The sequence below is a fragment of the Scyliorhinus torazame genome, chromosome 17 (genome assembly GCF_047496885.1).
Source record: "Scyliorhinus torazame isolate Kashiwa2021f chromosome 17, sScyTor2.1, whole genome shotgun sequence".
In the NCBI taxonomy this organism is placed as follows: domain Eukaryota; kingdom Metazoa; phylum Chordata; class Chondrichthyes; order Carcharhiniformes; family Scyliorhinidae; genus Scyliorhinus; species Scyliorhinus torazame.
In genome coordinates this window covers 134,891,972-134,912,689 of record NC_092723.1, presented here as the reverse complement: position 1 = coordinate 134,912,689, position 20,718 = coordinate 134,891,972, and the positions used below count along the sequence as shown (strand labels likewise).

General features: G+C 46.8%; 1 protein-coding gene across 1 annotated transcript in view; it reads right to left on the bottom strand.

The window, feature by feature from the left end:
• grid2ipb (glutamate receptor, ionotropic, delta 2 (Grid2) interacting protein, b) overlaps positions 1-14,198 on the bottom strand; it is a 250,484-nt gene extending 236,286 nt beyond the window's left edge. Inside the window, exons 1-2 of the mRNA XM_072481106.1 lie at positions 13,948-14,198; positions 2,413-2,999 (exon numbers count right to left, since the gene is read on the bottom strand). Of these exons, the coding sequence (XP_072337207.1) occupies positions 2,413-2,999; positions 13,948-14,062 (702 nt within the window). The 5' untranslated portion in view covers positions 14,063-14,198. The remainder of the gene's footprint in view (positions 1-2,412; positions 3,000-13,947) is intronic.
• Between the last annotated feature and the right edge of the window lie 6,520 nt (positions 14,199-20,718).

Genomic DNA, 20,718 nt, shown 5'->3' with positions numbered 1-20,718 from the left:
AACATCTCTCTCATGGCATCAATCCCATCGGCCACACCTCAATTACCGAGACCCCCCTCCTTCCTCCCCCCCCCCATTCCCCCTTCGTCCAGATGACCTCTCATGATGAGTTGCTGCTGTTTTGATTGATTGTTGACAGCTGCCTCTATGGTGCGGACACTCCTAGAGTACAGGCACACAGTTCAGGCATCAAAAGTTGCTGGACATGCAGTGCACTAATCATCCTCTGAGACATGGCATCAGCTCGAGAGTTCAGGAGGGCGAAATGCTCTCACTACCAACAAAGCTAATCCCTCATTTGAAATAGTTGATTTCTGGGGAGCTTCTGTCGCCGGTGGGTTCAGCTCCCACTTGAGTTGAGGAGCATGAAGTGCTCTCACAACAAACAAGGCTAATCACTCATTTGAAATGGCCTTCAGCTGTGAAACTAGAGGCTCCTCACAGTTTAAGGTGAAATTGACTTTCATGACAGAAGTTGTAGCAGGGCTCTGTCCTAGGAGGGTTTGGCCCTGGTATGAGTCTCCACAATATTTAAAGATGGCTAGAAAGCCTCACAGATGCAAAGCCCCTCATCCTCCTGGCCCAGGGACAATCCCCAACCTGCAATGCTCCAGCTCCCCAACCAAGTCCATCCCCAACTTTGAACTCTGCACCTCCCTCGAGCACTGGGGCAGTAGCTCCGGTGCCCTTGAGCTGATGCCAGTAAATGGAAAGAGCTACGCACCTCCTCAATTCCCCACGATGTCATTGCGCCAGCTTCACGTTTTTGAAAAGGAAAACAAAATGTGACTTCCCGCTGAGGAGTCGGGTAACTCCTGAGAGGCCGCTGCATTTGACTTCAATCTCGTTAGTGAGGTTGAAATTAATGCAAATGGTGATGTTCTCACCATTTTTGGTCAAGATCCGGATCGCCATTGGGAGCAGACCGGGTGATCACAAAATGGTTTGCGTGCCTGGCGCGAATCGCAATTTTGCCCTCTCACACTATTCACCTGGCACACCCAGACCCTTGCTGGGTACAATGCTGAATTGTGCCCAGGGTACCCCTTTGGAAAGGTAACCCTTTCTATATGGTGCCTGGACACTTAAGAGTGTGGTAAGACACCCTATCAGAGAGGCAAAGCACTCTTTGGGATTGTTAAAAGTAAACACGATTGTGCGTGATAAGTGCATAAATTCATTAGAGCTGTGAAAGAGCTGCCAAAGCTGTCAAAACTATTGGAACCGTCAAAGCTGTCAAAACTACTGGAACCGTCAAAGCTGTCAAAACTACTGGAACCGTCAAAGCTGTCAAAACTACTGGAACCGTCAAAGCTGTCAAAACTACAGGAACTGTCAAAGCCGTCATAACTATTGGAACTATCAAAGGATTTAGATCTGCTGAGCTTTAAATAAAGAACGTCTGGAGTTAAAAATAAAACTTGTGCTTGATATGTAATCCTGTCTGTTGCCACAAGCTTGAGGGTGGACCTATATCGTTAGGCTCGTTTAAATATGCGCTCGTCCAATTCATCTGGTGTATGGGATTCACCGGCGTCCACGGTGAGGCCGCAATCCGGTGCAGTTTGGTGCTGGTTCACAAAGTCGTGATGGCACCTCGGGGATCTTGCTGGGGAATTGAAGCCCCCGGGTAGTCTGGGACAGGGAACAGTGGCACCCTGGCAATCCCCCTGGCACTGCCAACCTGGCACCTTGGCACGGCCATGGTGTCAAGCTGGCAGTGCCAAGGTGCCCAGGATGCCCATGCCAGGGGTCAGGCCCGTGAGGGGGGGCCTTGCCCATAAGAGTTGGGGTGAGGGGCGGGGGTCAAGGAACCTGGAAGAGGTAAGCTGGGTGATGTGGGGGGTTCCTGAGGCCACAGTGAGGGTGCAGAGTGGGGTCAAAAGATCGGGGCTGCCTTTAAAAATGATGGACCGATCCGTGAGTAGGCATAACTACTCGAGGGAGAGACCCTGGCCAAGGCCAAAGAATACAGCAAGGTGCCGTTGAATAAAGGGGTCTTTCTCGTGCTGCAGGCACTGAGAAACACCCAGCTGACCGTGCCGTTCAGTGGGCTTTAACTTGAGTCTGCTGAACTGTGTCCTCTACCTTTTCTGTTAACTGTAGTTCAAGAGCTAACCTGGTGAGCTATATTTGTACCTTTCTTCAGTGCTACATCATTCAAATGGGAAACAGGCTCCAAAGGGGAATGTTTTTCAATTGTGTTTGTAGGAACATTTTTAATGTAAATTGTGAAAAGATTCACAATTTAACTCTGGGGAGAAAGCATCCTCTTTAATATTGTCAAGCCTGAACTAAAGCATTTATTTTCACTCTTTGTGCGTTAGTCCCATTATTCACAGATTCCAACAACATTGCAATTTTGTAAGTTATCATGAACATGTCCTTTCTGCTTGGTAGGTAATCTCCTACCTTTTTATTGAATTCCAAAGCTTTACACTTCCTTTCCTGATGTATTGCATCGGCATTCTGGACATATTCTCGGATACTGCTGCTGATCCGTTTTTGTCTCCTCCCAAAACACAGGACTCCCAGTTTCAATGGTTTTCCATGATTGGCCTTTATCATGGCGGCAGCAACCTCATAGTGTTTCACTGGGATCCCATTGACCTCCAGAACATAGTCACCACTCTTGAATCCAAACTCAGCCGCAGGAGAATCCGGGAGACAATCCTCAATCTGTAAAGGACTCTCACCACTCAAGTTGAAACCAAATCTTCCATCTGCTGCTGGCAAAAGATCTATCTGCTCAATGCGAGATACAACACCAATACTGGGAGGAACAGTTTTACAACGTCTGGCTAGATTTATTAACATGTCACAGTTCAGGGATGACACATCCTGTCCCTCTATCTCCAGAATTTGATCACCCGGCTGTAGACCAGCAACGTAGGCACTGCTGCCCTCTTGTACAGAAATAATGTAACAGGGACCGTTCCCACTGATACGAAATCCAAACTCCTCCGGCCATCCTTGATTGTTGCTCGGCATTGTAGCAACTGGAGTGAAACAAAAGAGGAAATTTTAGACACTAAAGGAATTAAGCACATTGCAAACATCCTAGAATCCAGTACAAAGAAAGAAACTTTATAAGAAAACCTTTTAAGAAAAATAAAATAAAAATAGCCATGACAGGTGTAATGTCAGTTTTGGGGAGGTGTTTTTGAAACCCAATGAGGTCACTGCTTGGGGTCTTAGCCCCAGATGATCATGGAAGTGATGGAGACATGGTAGAGTTTCCAAAATAGCAATTGGGCCCTTGATCCTGACGTCCCGACCTGGTATCAACTGATTCAATTTTTGCCCAGGGGAAAAAGGACAATTCAAACGCGAGGGAAACCTAGGTTGTGATTCTCCTAGATCAAATCCAAGTGCTGTCACCGACGGGAAAACTGGGGCTGGATGGTCCACTGCCTGTCACTGGTAGTGGAGTTCCCAATGCAGCGGAGAAGACAGTTAAGTGCTCTCACTTCCTCTTTTTCTCTGCAGAAAGCACTTAACTGCCTTTGATGTGATATCAAACCTGTCAATTATAGCTAGATGCTTATAAACATTGTGGTTAGTTTCACAGCCGACTACTTGAAATCCACTCAAGGGTGAAGGGAAATGTGATTAAACAATTCAGACAACTGGCAGTTTATGCAAGCTGTCAATCATATCCTAGTAAAATCAATTTCACATTGATATGAATGAAAGCTTGCAGATTAAAGATCTGAGGGGTTTAACCCCAACTGGTTTTCCCTTTCTAGGAATTTACAGGTGATGTTGGGATGTTTTCTCTGCCTGAGCCAGTATGGGTATTGCACAGGTGAGTTTTAAAACAGTGATTTTTTTTTTCATTGACTCTGTCTGGATTACTCTCAAGCTTCCAGGAAGGACTCTCTGTAATTGTGGGCTTCCAGGCAGGGGTCTCTGTAATGGGGGTCTTCCAGGCCGGGGTCTCAAATGCGGGGTGAGGGTCTCTGATGGGAGTCTGTCTTATGGGAGCTCTCTCTTATGGGGGTTTACTAGTGGAGGGGGGTTCTGGTGGGGGTCTGTGTAATGGAGGGATCTCTTATGGGGGTCTTTGGAGGAGGGGGTTGGGTCGCCCTCGTATGTGTGAGTTGGGGGTGCCCAGAAACTCCTGTGGTGGAGGTGAGGCGGAATTGCATTGTGGAGGGGCCCAGCCGTCAGACCTCGCTATTAGGCCACACGTTCAAAATGGTGGCCTGATAGTGGGATTTGCGAGAGAATCCCTCACAATCCCCACGATGCATAAATGTGCATGGCAAGGGAGAGTGAATCACCTCTGATTTATGTTCTTAGTGGGATCACACATCAGAAGTGATTCATCTCCAGCAGGAAAACATAGGGGGCAGGATTCTCCAGCCGCCAAAATCATGTTCACCGATCGGTTGGAGAATCCCCGTTTTCGGTGAAATCGGGGCGGCGTCACTTTTGCAATGCTCCACGCTCTCAAAAATGGCATACTCACAGAGTACGCCGCATGCCGTCAGGACGGCCTTAGGACGTCACCTGAGGCCCTCCCCCGATGCTCCACCCCCAATGGGCCGAGTTCCTTTTTATTTTCATGAACCCGGCGTGGCGGCTGCGGACTGAGTCCAGCGGCCACAGTCGGGGGGGGGGGGGGAGCCATCCGCGGGCAAGGGGGTCTTTGGCAGGGGCGTTCCGGGGTTTGCCCCCCCTGATTACAGGGGGGCAGTTTTTGGTGCCATGTTGCACGACGCGGCCACTGCAGGCCACCGACATGCGCATGCGCGGCCACGGTAATGGCAATTCTCTGGCCGTATCCGCAGGTAAAACCGAGGGTTTTACTCTGCCTGTCTGCTAGCCCACCACCAGACGAAGGATCGGTGCAGCTTTTGCATCGTTTCTTCGGGCGTAAAACGCCACTGTTCCCACGCTGGTGTCCGCACTTAGTCTTCAAATCGGAGAATCCAGCCCAGGGCGTCTGGCAAAAATCTAGGTTCGTGCCCAGTGCCGATTTGGCACCATGCGGTGGTCCCTCCCCAGTGGCGAAAATGAAGTTTACGCCCCATGTCGACGGGGGCATGCAAAACCGGTATTTGCAGGCATTTAAATGTGATTAGCGGCTTGTACACTGCATGCTGCACCCTTCTGCGATGCTTCTTCCTCTCAGGTGGAAGTCTCGCTGGCGCGAATAACTACAAGTATTTGCAAACGGTGACTGGGTGCCATGGCTGTGAACAGAGAGGGGGAAGCTAAAAAAAGATTGAAAAACCATTGAAAACCTTCAGGCTTGCTGGGAGTGGCTGTCTGGGCCGGGGGCAGTAGTCGGGAGCGACTTGGTGCCAAGTCTGTGGACTCAGGGTGTCCCTCTCGGGATAAGGGTGGCCTGGCTCAGACTGTCGTTGCTGCAGTCTTCAGTTTTAAACACACCAGTTGGTGCAACTGACAGGCTCCTGGCTGCTCACACTGCAGAGTGCTTAGAAGGCCTCTGGTGATCTGGTAGCCCACCCAGGCCGCCCCTTTGGACAACCTCATACCCCAGCTGTATCATCAAGGGGATGGGTGTGGCCAGGCTCAATCAGGGGCCCACCAGGTGTTGGCACTCATCAGAAGCATTGCCCCACTGCAGATGAAGCAGGTGATCAGCAGAGCTCATCCCAACCAGTGGACACCTGCACTGTGGCCTTTGGAGCCTTCACTGGTTCTCTGCCCCTCTCAGGGCAGAGACTTCAGTAGTGACACCCACCCCTCTGAAACACCAGCTGTCCCCTTCTGGTGAGACTGGCAGCACTGAGTACCTCTGCTACCACCTCCCAGGCAGTGTTCAGGAGGCCAGGATTAAGTCTGCGGCCCACCCTGGGGAAGAGGATGAACCTCCACTCCTCACTGGCATGGAGCTGTGATTCTCCGGGAATCGGCGGGACGGGCAGAAACGGCGCAGTGGAGTGGCGGGAACCACTCCGGCGTCGGGCCGCCCCAAAGGTGCGGAATCCTCTGCACCTTCAGGGGCTAGGACGGCGCCGGAGTGGTTTGCGCCCCGCTGGCCGGCATGGAAGGCATTTGGCGCCGCGCCAGCCGGGGCCAAAGGGACCCGGCCGGCCGGTGCGGGTCCGCGCATGCACGGGAGCGTCTGCTGACATCATCCCCGTGAATGCGCAGGGGGGTTCACTTTCGCGCCGGCCATTGCGGAGGCATACACGGCCGGCGCGTAGAAATAGAGTGCCCCCACGGCACAGGCCCGCCCGCGGATCGGTGTGCCCCAGAGGCAGGCCACGGAGCTGGGTCCCACCGGTAGGGACCTACTTTGATTTACGCCGGTGGGACCCGGCAAAGACAGGCGGGAACTCGGCCCATCGCGGGCCAGAGAATTCAGGCCGCCCCGAGTCGCACCGGACCCCGCCAGCGGAGAATCCCGCCCATGGTATCTCCGGCCCCAGCAGTTGGAAATTGCTCCAAATTCGTGTCAGCAGAGTGCTGGCCCATTTGAATGTCTGGACTCTCTTACCGAATAGCGACCCCAATGGGAATGGGAGCTACAACAATTCAGCCCCAGGTGAACACTGGTCTCCCAAATGGAGAATCCTACTCATAGTCTCCCAAATGGAGAATTCCGGCCCGGTGTGTTTCCTGCTGGCTCTGGTAGCATGGCTGAGGTGGAATGCAACAGCACTTTTTTTAGAAAGTGACAGGTTTAGTGCTGGCCTTGAAAGGGGTGGGGCCATAACTCTTTGACAGGTCCTGCTTCTCAGAGATTGGAGTGCCATTTTTAAAGGACGTCCCAATCTCAGAATAACCTGGCAACAGCCCCTCCCCAATTGCTGTCAAGCCTCTTCCTACTGAGTCATTGCCAAGGCACTCCCACCAATCGCTGGCAGGCCCCCCCCACTCCCTGAATTGCTGGCATGCCCCCCTAATCGCTAGCAAGGCCCCCATCATTGGTGAGCCCCCCCTCCCCATCCTCCGGAATAAGCAACACCCAATTATAGGCTCGCCAAATACTCCCCTCTTCAAGGCCTTCCCTCCAGACCCTCCTCAGTCCCCCCTCAGGCTCCGCCCCTTGGAAATGTCAATCTGGCACCGTGGGCTCCGGGGTAAGGGGTGGGTGCATACCCTCTCTACACTTACCTCCAGGATGCTCAGGCTGGGTCCTTCAGGGGATTTGGGGGTTGGGGGCTCAGGCTGGAAGGGCTCAGGTCAATGTCTTTCCCAGGATGAGGGTTGTGTAGTAGCTCTTCCCTCCGTAGCCTTGAAAATCATTAAACTGTCTTTCAGCATGTCACGTTGTAGTTAAAAGTCTTCTCTCTAATATATTAGAACCCTTTATGTCTCTCCCAGCATGTCAATATCAAGGATCTGTCAGGTGAAGGTGAAACTCTTCCCTCTGATATGTTGGAAGACTTTAACATACGTTAAGCATAATTTCATTCCCCTCTGGGCATGCTGAGAAGCCCAAGAGCTTTAAACTGCATTGTTTACATTCAATTTCATGCTCCATTGCCTCTTGATTGACCGGTCCAGACTATTCCAAAGGAGGGTTTAGCTTTGTTTGTTTCTATAGCTCCTCACGGTGCATTAACTCTGAAGTACTTCCCCTTTTGCGCAGGTGGTCTTTCTAACCATTGTTTCTATAAGAAGGCAGTTTCTTTATTCTGAAGAACTTCCTATTGGCTAAGTTCAAACAGATTCCATTTAGCTTTTACAAGGGCCTTGCCTGCAGTGTGGGAGTCATACATGTATTGAGTCACCATAAACACTCTTGTTGAAGAGCAGATAAGGTCTGAATAACTGTCATGTTGTGAAGTTATTTAAATTTCCAAACTTTAAAATGAAAATAAAACAGGCTGCAGATGTCAGTGAGAGTTTAAAAAAAAAACACTCTGGGCGAAATTCTCCCTTCCTGAGGCTAAATGCCAGCGCCAACGGAGTATCCGCGGATGATTCAAGACAGGAATATAGTCATGAACCCCTCACCGATTCCGGTACTGGTGAGGGGCTAGCACCAGCGCCGCATGGAACACCCGTGGATCGCGCAGAAAATGGCCGGAGAATCGCCGGATCCTGGGCCACGCATGCGCAGGCCTGACAAGCAGCACCGGTCGTGCCGGGAAACATGGTGCTGGCCGTGCTGGAACCCTAGCCCACCACCCCAACCCCACAGCCCACCCCCATCACTCCCCCCAGCCCTAGCAGCAGCCCCCCGGACAGCGGCATGGATCCCGGATGAGTATGGCAGCGCAGGACACTGTCCGCAGCCGGCACGCCAGCTTTCCGACCGCTGGGACCACACATGGCCCGCGCCATCAGGAACTCGACCCATTGTGGGCAGAACATCGCGGGTGGGCCGGCTGATGACATGCCAACAGCCTTGCGACTGCGCGCGTACCGATGATGCCGATTTGGGAGGGGCAGAGCATCGCGACCCGGCGTCAAATCGGCCCCTTCCCCGAATCCGCCGTCGGAAGCCATTCTCCGCCCGATCGCCAATCCCAATTTCGGCGTCGGGCTAATGAGAATCCCGCCCTCTGTTCTAGCAATTTCAATAGGTGTTGGCATTTCCCTAAGGCTCCTTTCTGAAAGCTTGTCTGATTTCAAAAGTTGAAATGAACCCTCCAGCGATGTTGTAAGTTCACAGTTTGATTCACTGCTTAAAGCATCTGTTAAAGAATTATTTGACTTTGTTTTGGGGGGGCATGAATAAAAGTGATCAACCATTTGAAATTTAAAAGTTTTGAATGGTCTTTCAAGAATGGCAGATTTTTCAACACAATGAATGCGATAATAGATTTGTAGAACTTGAATTCATCTCAACATGGCTCTTGAGGTAAATACGAGGTGAGCTGGCATGGAAGGTAGAAGTGGCAGGGGGTTGGCATGAGTTGGTATGGAGGGCATACGGGGCCAAGGGGGGCATGTTTAGAGGATGAGGGGGGTGTCTCTTTATGACGAATATTGACTCATTTGCTTGCAATTGTAACTGGGCTAGTAATGTATTACTGGGCTATATCTTACTGGGTTAGTATTTCAAAGACCTAGACTAATCACCCGAGGATATCCATATGCAATGAATAATTTTTTAAAAATCTGTAGGACAGCTTTGCTAAACTTTTATAAAACATTGTTTAGGCCCCTGCTGGAGCACTGTGGCTAATTTGGAGTACCACGGTTTAGGAAGCATGTCACAGCCTTAAACAGTACAGATATTTATTTGAATAGTACCAAGGATAAAATACTTTGGTTACATGGAGAGACTAGAGAAGCTGGAGTTATTCTCTTTAGAGCAGAGAAGGTTAAAGGGGAAATTTAATAGAGGTATTTTAAGTCATGAAGGGTTTTGATAGAGCCGAGTACAATAGAGTAATTGTCATGTTACTGGATTAATCCAGAAGGCATAAGGTTATCTAGCAAGCCACTTAACTGCATCAAAACTGCTGACAAATTGCAGTGATTTCAGAAGATGATTCACCACCACCTTCTCAAGGGCAATTAGGGATAGGCAATAAATGCTGGCTTAGTGGGCACTGCCCACATCTCCCAGTGGCAGAAGGGTCAGTAACTAGAGGACAAAGATTTAAGGTGACTGGCAGAAGAACCAGAGGCAACATTTGATGAGTTTTATGATAGGAGTTGTGAGGTCTGAAAAGTTGGTAGAAGCAAAGTCAATAATAACTTTCAAAAGGGAACTCTAAACACTTTGCAGGGTTTAGGGGAAAGACCAGGGACTGGCACTATTTGGACGGCTCTCACGAGAATATAGCACAGGGACAAGGGCCAAATGGCCTCCTTATGAGATGTATCATTCGATTATTCAATAATGATTCTAGCATGATTGAATTTTTAATTGAATTTGAGGGCGAGAAACTAGAGTCCTACGTTCAGGTTCTGGAGTTAAACAAAGGTAATTATGGAGGCAGGAGGACAGATTTGGCAGGAAGACTAAAGGGTAGGACAACTGCTGAGCAATTGCAGATATAAGAAGATATGCAATTCCACCCAACTAAAATATATCCCTGAAAGAGGAAGAAAGTTTGTAAGAGGGAAAAAAACATCCATGGCTAAGCATGGAAGTTAAAGATTACATGAAATCAAAAACTAAGGGATGTCATGTTGCAAAGACCAGTGGTAGGCTGGATGATTGGGAAACTTTTAAAGATCAATAAAGGATTACTAAAAAAAGCAATAAAGAGCAAAGGTAAATTATGAAAGAAAACTAGTGCAAAATATAAAAAAGGATAGCAAAAGCTTCTATTTAAGTACATAAAAGGGAAGACAGTAGCTAAAATGAACATTGGTCCCTTGGAGGATGAGACCAGGGAGTTAATAGTGGGGAATGCAGACAACTATTTTGACTCAGTTTTCACGGTACAGGACACTAATAATAATAATAATAAGCTTTATTAGTGTCACAAGTAGGCTTTACATTAACATTGCAATGTAGTTACTGTGAAAATCCTAGTATAATTCCAATAATAACAGGTAATGCAGAGATAATAAAAAGGGAGGAACTTAGAACAATCATCATTCCTCGGGAAAATGTACCAAACAAACTTTTGGTTTTGAAGGAAAACAGGCCCCAGGGCCTGATGGCTGGCATTGGTTCTTAAAGGAAGTGGCAGCAGAGATAGTGGATCCATTGGTTATAATATTCCAAAAATTCCCTGGATGCAGGAAAGATTCCAGTAGATTGGAAAAATGCTGATGTAACGCCCTTATTCAAAAAGGGAAGGAGGCAGAAAGTAGAAAGCTATAGACCAGTTATTTAACATCGGTCATTGGGAAATTGTTAGAATCCATTACTAAAGAAGTAATAACAGAAGATTCTGGAAACGCAATCCATCAGAGTCAACATGGTTTTATGAAGGGTAATCATGCTTGACAAATTTGCTAGAGTTTTTCGAAGATATAACAAGCCAAGTGGATAATGGGAATCCTGTAGATGTAGTATCTATGAGATGTCCAGAAGGCATTTGATAAGGTGCTTCACAAAAGATTAATACACAAGGCAAGATCACATGGGATTAGGATAATTTATTGACTTGGCTAAAGCACTGGCTAACCAACAGAAAGCCGAGAGTCGGGATAAATGGGTCTTTTTCTGGTTGGCAAGATGCAACTAGTGGGGTGCCATGTTCTGATAAATAATCTGGAAATTAATCTATCAATAAAATGTTCAGTTCCCTTTAGACCAGCATGCAGCCCAACAGTTCCAACTCAATCCAATTTTAAGTGAATAATTCCACTTCAGACCATCTGCAGATTCAGTAATCCCACTACAAACTAGCCAATGAAAGATTTTCATTTCCAATCTATAACCCAACAATCCCACTTCAAACATCTCTATAAACAAACAGTTACATTTCAGAATGGTTTCTAACCTAATAATTCTATTTCAGATCAATCTCAACCCAACTACTGAATGTCCAACCAAATCTGTCTAAATGGGCCTCTCTAACCCAAGAGTCCCATTTCTGATTGGCATATAACATGACAAAATTACTAGATATCAGACCATAGCCCAACAATTGGCATCCACGTGAAGTGGTTGAAACAGATAACATTTACACATTTAAAGGGAAACTTGATGCATACATGAGACAAACGAGAATGGAGGGATCCAGAGTCATGCTGGGAAGAGGTAATTAGAGTGGGAAAAGTGGAATTTATCAATAATGGAGACCAGTTGAGCCCTTTTTAGTTCTGCAGATGGCATGTAATTTATTTATAGATCAATATCAAAGATGTTCACAAATGCAAAAGAGCATGTCAACTCTGAAAATTATTCAAATAAGAGAATATCTTCTCTCCACCTAGAAAAGTAAAGATAGATTTTGCGACACCAGGAGGACTTTGCTGCTCAATGTTGCAAAATTGAGTACCCAGCCTCAAACACTGAATTTGCAGGATGCACAAATTCAGGATGAGAAAAATGAAAGAAAAGGGTTTGCACTCAATTAATATTAAGGTGGTATCTGACTGCAGGAAAAATTGTTATGCACATCAGTGGCCATTATCCAGGAAGCTGTCGTACCGTCTTCATTGCGTAGCAATCTGTGATGCCCTATTTATTTGAGGGAGAAGAAACTTCGGGTGGATGGCTGTCAGAAGAACAGGGCTATCTTTTGCATCCACAACTGTTGACCCTACTAAATAGTACAAGGACGCCTTGGCCTAGCTACGTCAGCTTTCAATCATATGCTCCATAAACGGAACCTTAGATTTCACCTCTCCTTCAACCTTCAATAAAAGTATGTATTGTAGCTTAGTACAAAGCAGGAGAATGTTCAAAAAGGACAGTGGGCATTTGCAAGACTGTATTTGTAGTATTTCCCAGTGGGGATAGAAACTTCTCAAAGTGGTTGAATTAATCTTGATGAGTCCGACAGGGAATGTGAGCACATAGTAGAGTATAGGTACTTTCACCTCCTTCCTTATGTTGGTACATGGTTTACTTATTTATATATAGGTGCTAGGAAGTTGGATGCCTCCACTGACCTCTCTCCATGCAGGTTGACACCTTTGCTTTTATAAGAGGGTGGGCTTCAGCTTCAATTAGGACCACCTCCTTTGGGGAGCTCATTCCCTCGTAAAAATAAGTCAGGTGAATTCATGGTCCAGGTGCACACTGAATATCTGGGCTAAGCTGTACAACATTTATAGTTTTAAAAGGCTCCAAGGATTCTCATTTAGATTCTTTGTGCTCCATTTGCCAAAATCGCCCATAAGGAAAAGCCCAAAATGGCAAGTGCAAGGAAAATCCGAACATCAGAGGATTTATTTGACACAATTTTGCAGAACTTGGCCCTACCCTCTATATCAGAAATTCCACTACTTTGTGCTATACAACCTATGAGTGTCAAATAAAAAGAAAATCACTGTATGAAATTATTTGGGGTAATAGTTCTGGCTGATAAGTGCCTGTATGATAGGGGATATAGTAAGAGCAGTCAAAGAACAGAGCTTGAGAAAACGCGTAATGCCATTGAATGATACAAAAGAGAAAAAATAGACACAAACCATTTTCAGAATGATACAGTAGAAAGTAGAAATTTGGAGCATTGAGTATCATAATTTAATACAAATTATATGAAAACAAATAGAGCAGATCGTCCACATTCATTCATTTGGGTTTAAAATGTGACCTATTTTTATGTGTGTCAGTCTTAAAGATAAACATGAACAGGATCTCATTCGTTTTGATCGTAATTTGCATTCTAATCCTTCACCGATGCGACAGGCATCCTAGGTAGTTCAAAATCAACTATTGTCGCTGAAGTCCTCCTGTGTTTTCTATCAAAAGCATTTCAATCCATTTCATGGTAGACTACAGTAAAATTAAAACAATGGGAAAGGCATTTTGTCACCTGAAGTTAGATATTTTCTCTGATAAGCCTGTGCAGTTTATGAAGAAACAGAATGCTGCCTTCATTATAAATGTTAGGCAGAGAGTGACTTAGTGGCTAAACAGGAATGAGTTTTAATATTAGTCCTGGGTTCAACGTCACCTCAAGTGCTTTAAACTTGGTGTGCAAGTTTCCCTGATAACAATCAATGCTATTCACTCAATTAAACAAAGATGAGCTTTAACATTGATAGATCCGTGATCTAGGTCCCAAAAAGCAATCCCACCGGCAAGTGTTCCTGACAGACCAGAAGAGATGAGGAACTCAACATCTAGCAAGTTACAACCCCACATCCTACACCCTGGGACCTAACGCGCTGGAGAATTTGCAGTATTTTTAGAATGAAGTCTCCTGTCATATGTTTGCTGTAGATTATACATCACGTTATCACTTGATACTTCACAAAACACCCCTCCCCCAAACCCTTATATCAGCTGATTCTTCGCATTACTTGTTGATGCTGCGAAGTTTGCACTACACAAGGATTCACTGCCATTCGGCATGGTTGCTATGGAAATGTAAACCAACAGATTTAAAAATAATTTATTTATGAAAGAGCTCAGAGCAGTGAGACACTTACAGAAATCTTTGGGTGAAGAAGGTAAGTCATTCGGACCCTGACTCAAGCCATGTTTTGACTTTCGGTTTCTCAGCAGCCTCTTCATTCGGCTCACAATACTTTCCCTTTTAGCCATAGTCACAGATTTATTACTATGTCCGTACTGATTACAGGATGAAACAAAAGTCCTGGGTTCAACGTCACCTCAAGTGCTTTAAAAAAAAACACCTTACAGCATCATTCTCTAGAACAGAGAATCCGGTCAGCCACCTTCTGATCCTGACATCAACATTCTTCTCAGGCAATCAACTCTCGTGCACCAGCCTCACACGTTTATCTTTTACTGAATCTCTGATATGCAGAAGGAAGTCCTGCCTCCTGCAGAATGAGAACACGTTTCCCTCTGAATTCATCCCAACAGCAGATGATGCAGGAGGAGCTGCTCAGTGTCCAGAAAGCAGACACACACACGTGAAGTGCAGGAACACCAATCATTCTGCTCTTAATTGCTGCCTTAGAAGAAACAGCTGGGGATATTCAGATGTAAATGGACTTCGAGTCTGGAGAGTTCGAACATGGATTATATCGGTAAAGAACATTATGGACTCAGAAGAACTGGGGAAGTGGATCAGCACAATGTGACTGCCGTGAAAATAATGTTTACATCTTATGTGCATTGATCCAATGCAAGAAAGGTCCCTCAACACTCCCAAATCCTATGTAATTCCTTCAATCTGTGGAATCCCACCGTATCTCAACAGTCTTCAATTTCATTTTTTCAATTGAGAGGACCTCCCTTGAGATCCCTCTCACACACAAAGTGCAAATGTCAAATATATGTAACCCCTGAGTTCAAAGAAAGATGGCTCCATAATCGGCGGCAGGCAACTGACCAATGGTCAAATTTATTGAACAGTAAACTGGGAAATGAACAATGCTCAGTACAACTGTCACAACCATAATGATTTACATAAGTTGTTATTCTCAAAATGTCAAAATAACAAAGAGAATTCTCCTGTATTAACTCACATAAACCTGATCCCTGCTATCATTCACTTCTCATGTAGCAAAGCAGTACACAAAGCATTGGTTAGACCTCATTCTGCAGACCTCAGAGTGATTGGGATAAACTCAGTCTCAAATGTCCCATTTAAACTCTTTTTACTGAAACAAAACATATTAAAATTGCATCTCTCATTAATACATTTAATTTAGAAAATATTTTATTGATGCATTTATAATTTTAACATTTTAACATTCTAAACAAGAGCGGTCCAGCACACGCAAAAACCCCACAATAACATACCCAACTTCCCCCGCCCTAACTCCTAGCTACCCATATATTAAATTCCCTGCCCTTATTCTTCACTTCCATGCCTCCCCTTTTCCCCCCTCCCCTCCATTCCACCCCCCCTCCTTCTGATGGTCAGTTTTCCTTAAAGAAGTCGATGAACGGCTGCCACTCTGAGCGAACTCCGTCTCCGGGCCACCGGAGGCAAAGGTCACAATGCCGACCTCGCTCCCCCATTGGGCTCCCGGATCTTCCGACACTCCAAATATTGCCACCTCTGGACTCGGAGTCACCCTCCCTTCCAGGACCTCTGACATGAATCTGAGAATCCCTGCCAAAATCCCCTCAGCTTCGGACAAGCCCACAACATATATACATGATTCGCCGGACTTCCCCCGCACTGCCCACATCTGTCCTCCACATCCTCAGAAAACCTACTCATCCGGGCCACAGTCATATGAGCCCTGGACCACCTTGAGCTGGATCAGGCTGAGCCTGGCACACGGCGAGGATGCATTGACTCTCCTCAGGGCCTTCTCCCATAGCCCGACTTCCAACTCCCTTCCCAACTCTTCCTCCCACTTCCTCTTCACCTCCCCGATTGGAACCCCTAACCACTCCATCAGTTCCTTATATATTTCTGAGACCCTCCTCTCTCCAACCCCTGTCCTAGACAGCACTTTATCCTGTAGTCCCCTTTGAGAGAGGTGAGGGAAGCCTGGAACTTGCCTCTGGACAAAATCCCGTACCTGCAGGTACCGGAGTCCGTTCCCACCCAGTAACTCAAACTCCTCCTCTAACTCCTCCAGGCTCAGGGAACCCTCCTCAATGAAGAGATCCTCAAATCTCTCAATCCCTGCCCGCTGCCACCTCCTAAAGCCCCCACCCAGCCCCCTCGGAGCAAACCTGCGATTATCAGAGCCATTGCCAAAGGCTCTCTGGCCAGGGCAAACAGTAGTGGGGAGAGTGGACACCCCTGCCTTGTCCCCCTGCACAAACTTAAATACTCTGATAGAACCCGGTTGGTCCTTACATTCGTCACCGGTGCCTGATATAGCAACCGGATCCAATCAACAAATCCCTGCCCGAACCCATACCTTTCCAGGACATCCCACAGGTACTTCCACTCCACCCGATAAAAGGCCTTTTCTGCGTCCATAGCCACCACCATCTCGACCTCATGCCCCTCCGCAGGCATCATTATTACATTTAGGAGCTGCCTAATAATGTTGGAAGTCAGGTGTCGTCTCTTCACAAATCCCATCTGGTCCTCCCCTATTATCCCCGGCACACAATCCTCTATGCACGTGGGCAAGATATTTGCCACAGTTTCGCATCCACATTTAACAGGGAGATTGGCCTACATGACTCACAACTCTCCGGATCCTTATCCCCCTTCAAAATAAGGAAAATCCATGCCTGCGATAATGTTGGGGGGAGCACTCCCAGCTCCTTGGACTCATTAAAAGTCTTTACCAGAAGCGGCCCCAACAGCCCGTAAAACTTTTCATAAAGCTCAACCGGGTATCCGTCAGGTCCCGGAGCCTTACCCGATTGCGTCACCCCTAACCATCTATAACCTCCCCCAGCCCAATTGGGGCGCCCAAACTCTCCAACTCCTCATCTATTCTCGGAAACTCCAGCCCCCCCAGAAATCGCTTCACATCCACTTCCCCGGCTGGGGGTTCCAATTTATACAATCCACTATAATATTCCTGAAACTCATCATTCACCCCGCCGGATCCAAAACCACCTTCCCTCCTGTATCACTTACTTTCCCAATCTCTCTCGTTGCCTCTTGTTTCCTCAGCTGATGTGCCAGCATCCTGCTGGCTTTTTCCCCATACTCATAGACCGGCTCCTTTACCCTCCTAAGTTGTCCCTCCGCCTTACCTGTGGAATAGCCCAAATTCCAGCTGCAGTCTCTGACGCCCCTTCAGAAGCCCGTCATCCGGAGACTCCGCATACCTCCTGTCCACCTGTAAATGCCTGTCTAACTCCACCCGCTCAGCCTTCTCCTTCTGGGCCCGAATCTCTCATTACTACATTAAGTGTGCAGCCATTCGCAAATTACATAGGAATGTCGGCAGCTGTCACCTTTAATTCAGACATTTGTCAGCCTAATTAATTTTTACGTGTTTTAGGGTTTAGGTGTTCCTCTCAAGACCAGCACATTATTACCCATCCCTACCTGTCCTTGATAAGGTGGTGTTAAGCCACCTTCTTGAACTACTGCAGTCCACACGGTGTAAGTACGCCCTCATTACTGTTAGGTTCACCCAGAATGGTGATAGGTAGGGAATTCACAGATTTTGGTCTAACAATGATGTGGGAAGAGGATATATTTCTAATCAAAATGATATGCAAATTGGAAGGGAATTTGTAGCTGGTGGTGTTCCCATGCGCCTGTTGCCCTTTTCCTTTCAGGCAGGCACAGGGGTTTGGGAGGTACTGTCGAAGAAGCCTTGGGGAGTTGCTGCAATGCAAGGTACCTGCATTCATGCATGTTCCAGTGGTGGAGGGAGTGAATGTTTAAGCCAGTCGATAGGATGTAAGTCAAGCGGGTTGCTTTTTTTCTGGATGGAGTCAAGCTTCTTAAGTGAGACAGATAAGGAGTATTCCATCACAATTGGGACTTCTGACTTATTGATGATGGCAAAGCTTTGGTGAGTCAAGGGGTGAGCTACGTTTTGCAAAATAACCAGCTACAGACCAGATCTTGTAGTCACAGACATATGTAGCTGGTCCAGTTAAGTTTCTGGTCAATGGTAAACCCCAGGAGGTCGATAGTGGGGGTTTCAGCAATTGTAATGTTGTTGAATCTCATGGGGAGATGTTTCGACTCTTTTGTTGAAGATGGTCATGGAGTAGTACTTGTGTGGCACGAATGGTACTTGTCACTTGTCAGCCCAATCTTGACGGTTATGCAGGTCATTACCGTAAGAGTAGTAAATGGAACTGAATATGGTGCATCAGTGAACATCATCACTTCTGGCCTTATGATAGAAGCAAGGTCATTGTCAAGACAGCTGAAGATCTTTGGGCCTAGGACACTGACCTGAGGAATATCTGAAGTGATGTCCTGGGGCTGAGATGATTGGTCTCCGTATATTCCTCTGTGACTTTATGATTGAAACCATTGGACAATTGTTCCCCTGATTTCCACTGACTTCAATTTTGGCATCACCCGCGCATGCGCAGGTTGGGCGCCAACCCGCGCATATGTGGTTGCCGTCCTCTCCGAGTCCGCCCGCAAGATGTCAGACGGATCTTGCGGGCCTGCGGGAGAAAGGAGGTCCTCCTTCAGAGAGGACGGCCCAACGATCGGTGGGCACCAATCGCGGGCCACACCCCATTTGAGGCCCCCCCCCCCGGTGCAGGATCCCCCCCCCCGCAGGCCGCCCCCCCCCCCCCCCCCCCCCCAGCATTCCCGCACTGTTTCTGCCGGCAGCGACCAGGTATGGACAGTGCCGGGGGGAACCCGCCGTTTCGGGCTGGTGGCTCGGCCCTTCCGGGCCTGAGAATAGCTGGGGTGCCGGAGAATTGCCATTTTGGGTGTCTCGGGCGATTCTCCGGCCTGCGCCGCGCGGAACTCGACGGGGCCGTTCTCGCCGCTTGGGAGAATCGCGGGAGTGCGTTGGACCGGCGTCGCGGGAACATTTGGCGACCCATGTGATTCTCCCAACCGGCGCGGGAGCGGAGAATCGCGCCCCCTATGTCGCTTCCCCCTTATTTAGAAATTGTATCCACTGGTTCTAGACTTCTCAACTGGGGAAACACCTTACCTGTATCTACCCTGACTATCGCTTTAATTATTTTCTAGTTTTCATTGAGGATACCTCTAATTCTTCACATCTCGAGACAATACATGCCCAGTTTCCCTAATCTCTCTCAATAGGACAGTCCCACCATCCGGGAAACAACTGTTGTGAACCACCGTTGTATTCCCTCTATGGTAATAATATCCTTGTCAAGATAAGGGGACCAAAATATCAAAATTAATATAGTACTCCAGGTGAGGCCTAACCACATCATATTCAATTGGAGAAAGACTTTGCTCCTCCTATACTCAAATCCTCTTGTGATAAAGGTCAGCACACTTCCTAGTTGCTTGCTGCATTTGCATGTTAGTTTTCAGTGGCTTATTGACAAAGACATACAGGTTCCTTTTTGAATCCACACTTCCTAATCTCTAACATTTTGAGGAATTAAAATGGAACATGAGAAAGAATTAAGCAGCTGGAATACGAAAGAGATAGAGAGGAAAAAGAAAAGGAGAGAGAAGAAAGAACCAAAGAAAGAGATAGAGAGGAAAGGGAAAAAGAGAGAGAGTTTGAACTTCGGAAAATGGCTCTGAAACATGAAAATCTGTTAAAATTGGCAAACGCAAAGGGACACGTACAGTTGGAGGAGATGGATGAGGATAATGAGACAGCGTCATAGTCGAAGACGTGGTGGGGATCTATTTAAATATGTCCAAGCATTGCCAAGGTTTGACGAGAAGGGGGTGGAAGCCTTTTTCATTTTATTTGAGAAGGTAGCTAAACAAATGCAATGGCCACAGGACATGTGGGTATTCCTGATTCAAACAAAGCTGGTAGGTAGGGCTAGTGAAGTGTTTGCATCACTACCGGAGGAGGTATCTGGAACGTATGAGGAGGTGAAGAAATCCATCTTAAGTGCATATGAGCTAGTGCCTGAAGCTTACAGACAAAGGTTTAGAAATTTAAGGAAAGAATTTGGTCAAATGTACATGGAGTTTGAAAGGCTCAAACAGAGTAATTTTGATAGGTGGATAAGGGCTTTGAAAATAGACCAAACTTATGAAGCTCTCAGAGAAATTATACTTTTGGAGGAGTTTAAAAATTCAATTCCTGATGTAGTGAGAACTCATGTGGAAGAACAGAGGGTTAAAACTGCGAGATTAGCAGCAGAAATGGCAGATGATTATGAATTAGTTCATAAATCAAAGATTGGTTTCCGACATCAGTTTCAGCCGGTGAGGGATAGAAACTGGGGACATGAGAAATACTCAAGTGGTAAAGGTAAAGGTGATCTAATAGGAGACAATAAAGAGAGTGTACCTCAGATTAAAAAAGAAATCCAGGAGGGTGGAAATGAAATGAAAAGTTTCAGATGTTTTCACTGCAATAAATTAGGGCATGTAAAGTCACAATGTTGGTGGTTGAAGAAAAGCATTGGGAAGGCTGATGTAGTAAAACAGGATTAGACAGTGGGGTTTGTTAGAGTGGTAAAGGAAAGCCCAAGGGAAGCGAAGGAGGTGCAAACGATTGTACAGCCTGTTCAAGAAGTAATTGTTAAGAAGGTGCCAGATGTATCTAAAGAATTTACTTGGGTGGGTAAAGTTTACTCATGTGTATCAGGAGGAGCAGGTAAAGAAGTCATAATTTTAAGAGATACAGGGGCTAGCCAATCTTTAATGGTAAGAGATGAGAAATTATGTCGTTTGGGAAGAATGTTGCCAGAAAAGGTGGTAATAT